At 44.2% G+C, this 13971-nt stretch overlaps 1 protein-coding gene across 1 annotated transcript in view; it reads left to right on the top strand.

Moving 5' to 3' along the window:
* LOC311100296 (SWI/SNF-related matrix-associated actin-dependent regulator of chromatin subfamily D member 3-like) overlaps positions 1-13645 on the top strand; it is a 33006-nt gene extending 19361 nt beyond the window's left edge. The window contains exons 3-13 of the mRNA XM_084141158.1: positions 1947-1989; positions 3591-3713; positions 4447-4569; positions 5698-5793; positions 7494-7595; positions 8347-8508; positions 8737-8834; positions 9217-9352; positions 10006-10128; positions 10243-10344; positions 10653-13645. Of these exons, the coding sequence (XP_083997284.1) occupies positions 1947-1989; positions 3591-3713; positions 4447-4569; positions 5698-5793; positions 7494-7595; positions 8347-8508; positions 8737-8834; positions 9217-9352; positions 10006-10128; positions 10243-10344; positions 10653-10706 (1162 nt within the window). The 3' untranslated portion in view covers positions 10707-13645. The remainder of the gene's footprint in view (positions 1-1946; positions 1990-3590; positions 3714-4446; positions 4570-5697; positions 5794-7493; positions 7596-8346; positions 8509-8736; positions 8835-9216; positions 9353-10005; positions 10129-10242; positions 10345-10652) is intronic.
* The last annotated feature ends 326 nt before the right edge of the window (positions 13646-13971 follow it).

The following is a 13971-nucleotide window of genomic DNA, read 5'->3' as shown; positions in this document are numbered from 1 at the left end:
GATTCCCCATGGTCCAATGAGAACCTTCCTTGCTGGACAAGCGTCCAATGAGACGTCCAGATCCACTGATCACCAGAATCCACTATGTCCTCCTCTCTCACTTTGTGTGTGCATGCACACAGATGCACCCCCACACTGCTGCCTGTACATACTACCGAAACACTTGCACCGATACTAACACACCCATTGTCATACATGCACATACACACACGACCACAGAGTGTGTCCTTCAGTACAGACATCTTGCTTGCTGCTACCAGTGTGTTGCCACACCAACCAACCTCTCTAATCGGACAACCTTCAAATCCCATCAACCCTTAGGAAGCCAGTGGGATTCCCTGGAGCCAATGAGATGCCAGCGAGGCAGATGGACATGAGAGATGCCCAATCAGATCCAACGCTCGGATCAAAGTAGGAGTATATTCTGCTGCATGTCCGTTTTTTCACAGGTTTTTTCTCGCCACTCTGCCCTCTGCCCTCTCCCCTGACCCCCGACACTCGACCCTAGCACTTCCTAGTGTAGGCGCGGTCACCCCACCCCCACATGTAACCCCAAACAAACCCCTGTGTTTCTCTCCCCATGAGGAAAGCTTAACCAGGTGTTCATAACGGTATATCAGAATGTGCTGATGCATGCTGTAGACTGAAGCATGGCATGATGGGAACAAATTATACTGTGTCTCTTTTAGGAATGTCAGCTGAACACCAAAGGATGCCCTAACCTAACCTCTCCTATCAACTACAACTTTTTCTGTTTTGCCAAGATATGATCTCTAGACTGATTCCCAGTTTAAGACCCTCAGATCCCTTTGAAATGTAACCCAGACCCCGATATTGCTCTAAAGTGTTTGACTATTTGGCCCGTTAACATACCGTAATTATTTTGCCCTGCTCCGTTAAAAGATTTCTGAGTGAGACTGAGGTCCCTGCTGGTATACCAATGTCTAATACAGTTTTACAGCACTCCCATTTCCTCACACTATATCTATCCCAAACTGTTAGATTATACATGTCCGTCTCCGTCCTATGGTATACTAAACGCAGGGCTTCCAAAATGGCTTCCCTTGGACCCCAACCAGATGTGCTGAGGAGCTTGAGAGAGCACAAACCAATGACACTGTATACTATTTCAAACTTGTTCTCTCAAATCAGTGTCTGAGCCCAATATTAACAATGCACCACTGTTTCGGGGATAACCGATTTGTAACAAAAATAACAAAAGCATAATGTAAGCCGAAGTTCACTGAGGAGGCACAGACTGCAGCTGCAGACACTACCTAGACAGCCAAGCAGAGTCTGAAGGCATCTAAACCAAACCAGCACACCTCATTTGCCTTAGCAGGGATCCATGGTAAGTAACCCATCAGGTGTCGTAACAATGATGTCCAAGACAGGAAATGGAAATATCTCTCCATACATTTTCAATACTTTTTCATACCCAAAGAATTTGAAAATGTCTGTGAGCTGCTGAAAGATAATAGGAAACTATCTTATTCCTCATCGGAAAGAAGAAAGTTGGATTCGGAAGCATTGTCATTGGTGGTCACATAGCATATTGGGCTCTGGAGACAGCCACTGTTGGCATAGGAGCCAAAACTCACAAACATACACACAATCTATATGCAGTGGATGGTATAGCATGAGTCATGAGGGGTTAGTGCATGAGGTTTTTAATGTGACACTTTGAATGTCACGGGTTCCTGCTCTCCAGGTGGCATACCATACGCCTGCCTCTGCTGGATCCCCCAAAACACATACACACATCTGCATTGCGTACACACACACGCATGCACACACATGCGCACCGCACACGCACACACAGCTGGGACACTGGGGTGCTGGATGTGGCCCAGGATTTTAGCAGATGGCCTGGGCGCTACACTATCAGTCACCATAGTAACATGCTCTCTTTTCCTTTTTCTCTCTGTCTTTCTCTCCCTCTGTAGCGCCAAGAGAAGGAAAATGGCCGACAAAATTCTTCCACAGAGGGTGAGATTGCATATATTTTGCTTTTTCCCCCCCGTTACCGGAGTGTTTGTGTGTGCGATTCTCTGTTGAATAGAAACCGCGTGTGTGTGTTTTGATCTCAGGGCTTGGAGGGGCAGATGATTATGTGTTGATAGAAATGGAGCGAAAGGAGATGCCCGGGTGATCAGAGGCTTGGCGCAGGCTTGGCAGTGGGCGCCGCTTTTCAATTGTTCATCTTATTTACGAATGGAACAATCAATAGACTGGTAGGAAACAGAACGAATATGACACAACGAATGAGGCAATAGAGTGGGCACATCTTACATTTACATTTATATCATTTAGCAGACGCTCTTATCCAGAGCGACTTACAAATTGGTGCATTCAACTTATGATAGCCAGTGGGACAACCACTTTTACTTTTATACTATCCCAGTTATTCCTTAAAGAGGTAGGGTTTCAAGTGTCTCCGGAAGGTGGTCAGTGACTCCGCTGTCCTGGCGTCGTGGGGGAGCTTGTTCCACCATTGGGGTGCCAGAGCAGCGAATAGCTTTGACTGGGCTGAGCGGGAACTGTGCTTCCGTAGAGGTAGGGGGGCTAGCAGGCCAGAGGTGGATGAACGTAGTGCCCTCGTTTGGGTGTAGGGTCTGATCTTCTCTCCATAGGTGAGGGTGTGTCCAGTGTGTGGTCCCAGTCAGGGCAAAAGAAACCCACAGCGAGCCTCTGTCCTCTGCCTGCCTGCCTGAGCCATAGCCTCCGCTCTCCACTCCCTGCCCTGTCTCAGCTCGGCCCAGCCTGTGGTTGCATTGGTTGGCCGTTGATTTTGTAAAGGCTGCTGTTGGTGACAGTGGACTGGAGCCCCATGCTACTCTCAGTCGCTCCTATAGGCATCTCTGTAGTCTGTGGGTCTTATCGTAACACAAGCCAGACACAGGGAATGGAGATAGCTGTATGACTCAGGCGCCACAACGATGACTCAGGGACAGGGAATGTCTGTCAATGCATTCTGTCTGCACTACACCTCAACCTGGCGACAGACAGACATGCAGATAGAGAAGGAATGAGATGGTCGAGGGAACAATGAAGGGAGAGACAGGTAGAGAGAAAGAGTAAGGGAGGGGTAATGCAGTGGGAGAATCTGGGAGTCTGTGCCCAGTTTGGTAAGCAGCCTTGGCAGTGTGCCGACTCCCTCAGGGAGGGTAGGGGCGGTGGGTTGTCTTGGCTCTGCTGCACCCTCTGCATTTCAAATGCGGACTTAGCAGCACTAAAAGCTGGATTGGTGCACCAATTAGTGAGCGGTGCTGGGCAGTCACAGCTCCTATGGGCACTACTGCCGGCTCTATCACCTTCATTAGGTGTCACTCCTTCTGTTAGAGAAGGACAAAAATATTTTTGGGGCAAATGATGGCTTTAGAGAATACAGTCACAGCTGCAGTGCAGACACCAGACATGCTTTGATGGCAGTATGCCTTACCGTGCCTTAATAAAACCAAAGCTCAAATATATAAGTTATTTTTTTTTTCTAAAGCAAGGTATAGCATTGGATATGATACAGTATACTGTGTGGGCTGTCAGAGACTCTGACTGAGAGAATTGGTTCTTGTTCCCCCCCCTCTGATAAGATCCGGGAGCTGGTCCCGGAGTCCCAGGCTTACATGGACCTGCTGGCCTTTGAACGTAAACTGGACCAGACCATTATGCGTAAACGGGTGGACATCCAGGAAGCCCTGAAGAGACCCATGAAGGTAACAAATCATAGGCCTAAAGTATCTCACTACTATACTATACTACACTGTGTGTACAAACATTAAGGACACCTGCTCTTTCCATGACATAGACTGACCAGGTGAATCCAGGTGAAAGCTATGATCCCTTCCATTGATGTCACTTGTTAAATCCACTTCAGCCAGTGTAGATGAAGGGGAGGAGACAGGTTCAAGAATTGAGACATGGATTGTGTATGTGTGCCATTCAGAGGGTGCCTTTGAACGGGGAATGGTAGTAGATGCTAGGTGCACCGGTTTGTGTCAAGAACTGCAACGCTGCTGGGTTTTTCACGCTCAACAGTTTCCCTTGTGTATCAAGAATGGTCCACCATTTCAGATTTACATATGATTATTTTTCATGAAGTAGTTTGGATGTAGTAAACTACTTTTTAAAGTAACTTTAGTTAAGTAAACTATATTTTTCTTAAAGGTAGCTTTAGTGTAGCTTAACTTCTTCCAGTGTGAAGTAATTGGTAGCTTGGTAAACTATATTTTCAGAGTAGCTTCCCCAACACGGTATAATATACTATGCTATACTATACTTTACATACATACTATGCACTATACTATGCACTACACTATACTATACTGTATAGTTTACTATACTTTACTCTTCAGTTTATATAAATCATTACGATACTGGTACATACTAGTACCAAAGTGCCAAGACTGATGTGTAGAGAAATGACCTTCTTTGTGTTTGTGTTGACAGCAAAAGCGTAAACTGAGGCTGTACATCTCCAACACCTTCAACCCTGCCAAGCCTGATGCTGACGACTCGGACGGCAGTATTGCATCATGGGAGCTGCGGGTTGAGGGGAAGCTGCTGGATGATGTGAGTGTTCTACTTCCTGTAGTACAATGCAATGCCACTGTATCAATTAATCATTACTGGTTTGTTCGATTCAGCAAAATATCCTTTGATTTTGTTTAGTTCCTATTTTCTCTTATTGTAAAGTCTCCTCTATGGATGTTGGTGGTTATGAACGGTTATTTTTCAACTGTATCCCTACCACTAAGTCAGTTACATTTTCTCCTCAGGACATATTTTCTGGTGGTTGGTATTTGAATGTGGCAGCATGGTGGGTTAAAATTACTTTTGACCACGGTGAAATACCTTAATAAAAACTGAGGCCATGTCTTAATCCTTCAACCAAGTATGAAAATTGCTAGCTCTTTGATCCAGGAGCTGCTTTGTGGTGTGTTTGCCCCACAGTCATGTACGGCAGTCTGGTATAGTTCTAACATATGTCCATGACTCCACCGTCGGCCCACTTCAGTCAGCAACAAGAGTTGTTTGTTTGGTTAGGCCTTCGGAGGAATGATCAATGTTTCGCAAAATGTTTGCACAGATTATGCCTGCAGCAGGAAACGCAAGATGGCCATAGATTGCTTTTGCAGAGTTAGCTCGACTTCAAATGGTGGCTCGACTCAAATGCACTCATCAGTTTCGAGGCAGGGTTGTCATTTCATAGCGGTTTGGACCATTTAAGGTTTTAGAGCCCACATATATTTGGAATCAACTTTTAAGGAAGTGGACCCTGAGAATATCCTGTTTTCACATTGTATGTGGTCTCCTTCTACGTCTTTGGTCGTCCCCTAGGGCTTACAGTAGATACAATGATATCACTACTTTGGTGTCCAAGAAATGTTGCTATAGTCAATGACAACAGTATATATCAAGTTTTCTAAGGCAGGTGTTGAACAGTACTTCGTAGTGGTTTAGTTGGAATTACTCCCGGAGACTGATGTTCAGTAGCCAGGAAAAAGATAGGGTCAGACTACAACAAACTGGTTTACAAAAGGGGGAAACCCTATCTACAATGTAGACATGTTTGCCCGTGTGTGTGTGTGTGCATGTGTGCATGTGAGAGTTTTTGCTTGTTACACTCTTAAAATGTTCATATCAGCCCAAATGTTCCATCCATGTTAAACTAACTCACCACCTCGCTTTGTTTCATAGCCTGGGAAGCTGAAGAGGAAATTCTCCTCATTCTTCAAGAGCCTGGTGATCGAGCTAGACAAAGACCTGTATGGTCCTGACAACCACCTGGTAGAGGTGAGTTCATGTTCTCTGATGACCGATGACCGTATGCCTGCACCCTCTGTCCTCTCTGTCTCACCCTCGTCTCCTCTACCCTGTCTGTGTCCCGCCCATAGAAATAGAATGAGAATGAAATGTATTTTTTGTAGTCACTTTGTGCTTTACTGCTTTGGGGACCCTCAAAATGGCCCCCAGTCCACCCATTATGGCATAATTAACCTGAATGGAGACGTCCGTTCTATTCATTCTAATTCTATGGTCCCGCCATTCAGCCTCATCCAGATCTATTCAGCAGGTTTTGGGCAAACAAGGGGTTAACCGTAGTCTTTAACCACTAAAGACTCTTGGCATTGTATCTTTAGTTACAATGCAGCTCACAATATTGCTGCACTCCCGCTGTACAAGATTAGGCCATTGGCTACATGTGTGGTTTAGTGATACCAGATGGTTTGCATTTAGTTATGATTCAGAGAAAATAAATACACTATTCTCATGTATTTAGCCTATTTTGGTATTGTTGGCTACTGGAAGACCTGACATCACTGTTGTTCAGTTAGCTGGATGATGCCATCATCCGAGAACAGATCTTTTACTTAAGAGGCAGTAGAATCACAGCCAGTCCTATTCACCTTATTACTCTCATATAGCGAGTTTATGACATCTGATTTTAGTATTAAAGGGGTTTAGGATCTCGAGGAATCCACTTTTATCAGAGAATGAAGATTTTACCAGAGAATGGTGTCTGGGGTTCCAACCATACAATTCTGTGACCTTTGAATTGTAAAAACATGGTTTGGAGAGAAATCATGTTTTTGACACTGGAATCAAATTCACCCAGCACTGCAGTATGTGTTATGGATTGACAAAATGCTTCCTTGAGTGTTAGATGTAAGAGTACTTCTCAAGGTTTCCCACCTTAGAGAATACCTTAGAAGATTTTAGCAAGGATAAACAACATAGATAAAGCTTTGCTTGGAATGAATCTGTCCATTTAACAAAATGTTTCACGACCCTAAAGTACCATAACACAATTATGAAAACATCTTTGTGGAAACCCTACATTGAGTTAGTGGGTAAAGAAGTAGAAAAGCATTCCCAGTTCCCTCCCAGTGTTGCATGCTAAGTGGCTACAATGCACTGAAACGCAGGGAACTTTAAGTGTTTTTCTTTTTAGCTGCTGACCAGTAAAGCGAAGGTAAGATGCAGACTCAACTAACATTTCCACATAGATAAAATACCAAGGAGGGTTTGAGACCCGGATAACAGAGGAGAAAATGTATACATAATGACTGTAATGCCAAATAGAGGTTTCATTTGGGTAGGGTACAGTCTCAACTTGATAAGCCATGCTCTTGTTAGGTTCCAAAATATCTCTGCAGATTGTCATTTTCAATCTGACCATTATTGCCAACATATCAGTTAGCGACTCTGCAAAAACAAATGATCAACCCTCTGCTGTCTTGGTAGTTCACTCAGTTCCTTACCACACCATGCATGATCTATTCTTTTACAGCGATTCAGCCTTCCAAAAGACAACAAACACAAAGGGTCGAGAGCAAGGCTGCTCGTTGAAAGTGTACACATTTGGTTTTGTATTCTTTTATCGTCTTTGTGTGCACGTTTGTATGTACACATTCAGAATGTTCTGGAAGTCCGTGGCCGGTGCCTGTAGGTAGTGTTCAAGGTGGAGTTTTTGTCTCTGTGTTTCCTGCTAGTGGCACCGCACTCCCACCACCCAGGAGACTGACGGCTTCCAGGTGAAGAGGCCAGGGGATGTGAGCGTGCGCTGCACACTGCTGCTAATGCTAGACTACCAGGTGAGGGCGCCATAGAGACACTACCCACTGGGCACAGATGTCAGTTCAATGTCTAGTTTTGATTTACATTTGGTTGAGTTGTCAACTAACGTGAATCCAACCAAAAATGTCACCCTGTCATTGGATTTAGGTTAAAAGTTGGGTGAAAAAAAGACGAAAATCTCTTATGCTGATGACTTTTTGCAAATTCAATCAGTTTTCCACGTTGATTCAACATCATCACATTGAATTTGGGGTTGAAATTACGTGGAAACCACGTTGATTCAACCAGTTTTTGCCCAGTGGGTATTCACATTGTTGTCCACTCATGTGCTTTCCTAGTTTCAGTAGTACATGAGGCTAAAAGCTATTCAGAAGTGTGTCAAACGTGTCCCCAAAGCAGCTGTCATCTGGCAGTTGTAATAGTTCCTGTCTGAGGTTCCTAGTTCCTGTCTGAGGTTCCTAGTTCCTGTCTGAGGTTCCTAGTTCCTGTCTGAGGTTCCTAGTTCCTGTCTGGGGTTCCTAGTTCCTGTCTGAGGTTCCTAGTTCCTGTCTGGGATTCCTAGTTCCTGTCTGAGGTTCCTAGTTCCTGTCTGGGGTTCCTAGTTCCTGTCTGAGGTTCCTAGTTCCTGTCTGAGGTTCCTAGTTCCTGTCTGAGGTTCCTAGTTCCTGTCTGGGATTCCTAGTTCCTGTCTGAGGTTCCTAGTTCCTGTCTGAGGTTCCTAGTTCCTGTCTGGGCTAGTACTGATGGTGTTCTCTGACCTCTCCCCAGCCCCCCCAGTTTAAGCTGGACCCTCGTCTTGCTCGCCTGCTGGGTATCCACACCCAGACCCGCTCCTGTATCATCCAGGCCCTGTGGCAGTATGTCAAGACCAACAAGCTGCAGGACTCCCACGATAAGGAGTACATAAACTGTGACAAGTACTTTCAGCAGGTAGACTACACTCTTCTAGTTCTCCTCTGGTACTGTATTACCTGTTAGCTGTTGCCATGTTGTTGCCTGTGTCTCAAATGGCACCATATTCCCTATATAGTGCACTACCCCATAGGAGCACTGGTCAAAAGTAGTGCACTAAATAGGTACTATGGTGCCATTTGGGACACACATTTGCCCATCTCTGGTGCTAGGCCTGTATTCTGAGATGTTACTGTCTCCTCTCAGATCTTTGACTGCCCGCGGCTCAAGTTCTCGGAGATCCCCCAGCGTCTCACCAACCTACTCCTGCCCCCTGACCCCATCGTCATCAACCACGTCATCAGGTGAGCAGCTCACACTTAATACCTACATGGCAAATTCCTGGTTTTAAGGGTGAATGCCGGGTCATAAAACGCGACATGAAAAATTACAAATTCTTTCAACAAAAAAAGTTGAAAAAGATACAGTATAAAAATCCAGCTGATTAATAAGAATGTGGGTACAGTGTTTCACAGGTAATGCCGTCCCAAAGGGCAGATATTACAATACAAATGAAAAGGCTAGCATGGGAGGCAAGAATACTGGTAAGATACAGAAAGACCACCAGCATTCTCGCCTCCCAACCTTTTCATTGTTCTTACCTGGTTAAATACATTTTTATTACATTTGAAATGCTGCCAACAACCTCAAAGTCTTCTCACCATCATCCCCCCCGTTTACCTACAGTGTGGACCCTAACGACCAGAAGAAGACAGCGTGCTATGACATCGACGTGGAGGTGGAGGACCCCCTGAAGAGCCAGATGAGCAGCTTCCTGCTCTCCACTGCCAACCAGCAGGAGATCGCCTCACTGGACAACAAGGTGGGACAACCACACAGGAAGGATAGCCAATCACAATTACCCAAGATGACTTTTAAGGTAGATTTACATTGCGGAGATGCGGGACGACTAAGTACCGTTCAGAGCAGTCTGACTCTGTTGGATACATTTCTATCTGATTCTCCCGGAGAATCTTGTCGCCTGACATGCTATCACCAGGGTTGGGGTCAATTCCATTTCAACACTGAAATTCCAATTCCAATTCTCTTTAATGCTTTTCAATGGGGCAAATTTGGAATTGGAATTTAAGTGGAATTTAAATGGAATTGACCCCAACACTTGCTAACACTTTTACGCACGCCTTGGGTAACCATTAATCTCACCAGTATACAATGCAGTGTAGGGAAAAGCTGAGGTGTCGGAAGCGGGATTGTTGTTCCCGCATCTCCGCAATGTAAATCTATCTTTACCATGTGTGTGACACCAAGGTGTTGTGGCTTCATGTTCCTGTGTGAAAAGCCTTGCTCTTCACACTGCCACCACCGTTTCTTACACTATCTGAATACAAATCCGTAGAAAACGCAGTGACTCAAATCAATTGGTGTATTGAAATTGGAAAGTCATTTTCATATGCTTAGTAGAGTAGATTTGTGTAAGCTGTCCTCTGACATCAGTGATCATTATGAACCCTTTAGATCCATGAGACCATTGAGTCCATCAACCAGTTAAAGATCCAGAGGGACTTTATGCTCAGCTTCTCCAGGGATCCTAAGGGCTACATCCAGGACTGGCTCAAGTCCCAGAGCAGAGACCTGAAGGTGAGGGCCACACACACACACAGACACACACACACACACACACACACAGACACACACACACACACACACACACACACACACATATCACTAACCATGCTCTCTTATTGTCTGCAGCTGATGACGGATGTGGTGGGGAACCCCGAGGAGGAGAGGAGGGCAGAGTTTTACCACGAGCCCTGGTCCCAGGAGGCTGTCAGCCGGTACTTCTACAGCAAGGTGAGGAGACACGTCAAACATTGCACCTTAAAACCTTTCAACAACTCACACAACACAGCATCCAAGTAGGAACACAAACTGGGAATTGAGATCAGCGTGGAATAGTCATCTTTAGCTTTGAAGCTGTGCCTGCTCTGTTACACTATTCTTACCACTACTGTATAACACAAGTAATCCAACTTTATTTAAATTACCCTTTTTACAGATTGATTGATACTGGGTATCGACCTCAGGTGTATTGATGTCAGGTGGTCTCTGTGTGTGTGATGGTAATGGTGATGACACCCCTCCATTCTACCCTCTCACAGATCCAGCAGAGGAGACAGGAGTTGGAGCAGGCCTTGGCCGTGAGGAACACCTAAATGCCCTGTCTCAGACATCTCTCTCTCTGCACTCTTTATCTGACCCCAGACCTGTGTTTCTGTGTGTTGTGTTTGTTTTTTGTCTGTTTTTTAAATCGCTGTAGTAGTGACCTATGACCTCTGGCCCATCCCCCAATTGCATGTGTCCAAAAAACGTCCCTCAATCTGTTCAGCTCTGACGGACCGAACATCTCTCTCCATACTCCTGTGAACACAGGCCCTCGGCGGACATTTTGTTTCTCAAAAGAACCCTAACACAGTGGGTTGCTTTTAATGTCAACCACTTAGGACCTACTAGCATGTCACTGTCTTTCCATAGAGACTAGAAGTCATTGTACCAGCTGCCTGCAGAATGATCACTGTGTTTTAGATCCTTCTCATCTCAACCAGATGGACTTTTCTGCTGAGTCCAGCAGTACTGTACATAAAGAACGGTCATAATGGTCCACTGCGATTTATTCAGATGAGCCCAAAGTGGTTGTTTGTAACCTAATGTTTCAAGTGTCTTGACTCACACACAGTTTGGATTGTGCCCATTGTTTTAGTGTATCATTAGCTGTACAGTTCATGTGAGCAATATGCTCCGAGTGTGCATGAGTGTTTTGATGTGTGGAACCAAATTTACACCAGCAGAATGAAGATTACAGTATGAAGTAATGGGTCGGGACTTGGGCTAATTTCCCTTCTGAAGCTCAAATGTTGAGGTCTGTCATTTAAAAAATGAACTTGTTCAAGGAAGGCAGCTTTCATGAATGAGATTTCCCCCCTTATTAACTAATCAAGATGCAATCGAAGATTAGCTTATTTTTTCCACCTTTCTACAGTAATTCCCTTAAACAGTGTAACAGTAAAAGTAGATCTCTGTATAAGTGAATATATTCCATCAGATTAAAAGGTGAAAGGGATCAAGATGAATAAGACTCATATCTGTTGACTGTAGAGGATAGATGTTAAGGTGAGGAGGTAATGGTAGGCGCAAGGCAAAGTAATGTAGTAACACTTGGCGGCCATAGCATGGCGCCTTAGAGTCAGTACAGCCTGCATGTTTTTACACAGACTAACTCTCTGTAACACAGAGCACCCAGACAGACTTGTCCCCTCACGGCACTTTTTGACCACGGTAAATGACTGTGCAGATGGAATAACGTTTGTGTTGCTATTTTAGACAGATATGTATTTCAGGGGCTCATTGTCCTGTCATAATAACTGTACAAAAGTCATGTTTGGGAACGGTATTAGTTACAGATCCCTCTCAATACTCAAATCAGTGTTTTTAATGTTAACGAAGGACACATTTTGGAATATGATGTGAGAGTAACCAACACCATTTTCTATGTTAAAGAATCATGGGGTGGGCAGTGAAACTGCAGCCTGACAAATGTTGGCCAGTAACTTTAGTAATCCTATTATTCGAAATGAATGGGGAAATAGGTATTTGTTCATTGTATTTTTAGTTAACATCTATTGTGAACTACCTGTCCCAAGTGGATCTGTCTGACAATATTTTGTCCTTGAACATTTTGACAGAGTCACCAATGGTCTCGATTAGAATGGTTAAAATAGACAATGAACAACGATTACTGTGATTTTGTCTAGGCCCGATAAAGCTACGTTACCAGTTGAAATTGTTCAAGGGTGAATATGACAACGTTTTTAAAGGAAACATCTGAATGTAAATCAGTTTTTCTTTTCTTCAGGGAGAAGCAACTGTACAGCATATGACTGTCTGTTTGTGTCAGTGTGTTTGGTTTAGGGAACGGCGGGACATATGGGGTGGGAAGGATCGGGGTCCATATGTTTAAAGCTGTAGGACAGGGACGCTAGTGTCCCTCTGTGTACACTTGGGGGGGGTGTATTTTAGGCCCTTCTTGTTGAGTTTTAATAGGGTAGAACCACAAAATGTAATGCTGGGTGTGATGATGCCTCCCTGTCTCCCCACCCACAGGGATCGCCCATCTCTTTAACTAACTTCCACAGCAACTCAGTTCTGGGCCCTTCTAGTTTTGTGTGTGTGTCCGATGGGATAAGCCTTCTCAGAAATCAGTTTCTGATTTGAAGTCAACACTGCTGTCTTCTGTAAGGTTCAGTCACATCAAAATTGTGTCCTTGTGACATCTCTTTTGTGTCAACATTCTCTTCAACATGGCTGAGACCTAACTCAGCATAAACAAAGAGGTTGGATTTCTTAAAGACCTATGCATGCTGCATGGACAGGTTTTATACATTTAAAACAGGACATGTAAATACTCTCACTAATGCATGGAAGTGGATCTGGAGAGCAATGGATTTTACACAATTTCCATTGTGAAGGGGCCTTTTTCAACCATTTGCTAAAAACCTGTGTGCTATACCCAGCCAGCATAGATGTTATCTGCATAAGAGTTTTTGTTACTACAGGTTACATGTATTTCAACCGCACTAAGCAAGGAAGCATAATCGTTGTTGTATTCAATTATGTGTCAATCAATACTTGTGTTTGACCCAGATTGGTCTTGTATGGTTGGCAGTCATGGAGCATTATTGACTCTAGGGCTCCCCTTTCTGGGCATTCTAGAAACTACAACTCATGGACACCCTCTCAGTCTGACACGATGGAAACCTTGTGTCATCTGACTATAGACTGTAACTAAACTGTGTGCTCCTCTCTCGCTGACAAAAAGCATTCATATTGGTCTACCTGAATGGATAGCTGGTAACCGCAGTCTCTGCATGACTTTGTGAGGAGAGCTCATGTTCCTCACAGCTCTCTTTCTCTACTACACTGTTTTGACTGTTGGTCACCACCATGGAGATATAGCTCTCACTTGTGCAAATGTGTTGGGTTACCCCATTCTACAAAAAAAGGAAGAAAAAAATGGAAAAATGACAACTACAGCTGTGACTCTGTGAGACAGCCTGGATATAAATAAAGAAGCGCTTGCCAAAGTTTGTAAATGCCATCAGCTCTGCAATGTGTGGTTTATTGCTAAATCAGGGGGATGGGACTTATCCGAAGATCAAATGTTTCATGCTGATCGATGGTCTAAATAGTATATCTCCTAGAAACATCAAATTGGAAAGACCAGAGTGGACTTTGCTATATTTCATAGGTTTCAAATTAAATGGAATCCAGCTGCCCAGGGGGCTATATCTATCAATGTGTAGCTTAGTCTAAAAACACCTTCATATACAGTGAGGGAAAAAAGTATTTGATCCCCTGCTGATTTTGTATGTTTGCCCACTGACAAAGACATGATCAGTCTATAATTTCAATGGTAGGTTTATT

Source organism: Coregonus lavaretus (genome assembly GCF_964263955.1).
Source record: "Coregonus lavaretus genome assembly, chromosome: 2".
Taxonomy (NCBI): Eukaryota; Metazoa; Chordata; class Actinopteri; order Salmoniformes; family Salmonidae; genus Coregonus; species Coregonus lavaretus.
The sequence above is the reverse complement of the archived record's forward strand: the minus strand, read 5'-3'. Positions and strand labels throughout refer to the sequence as shown.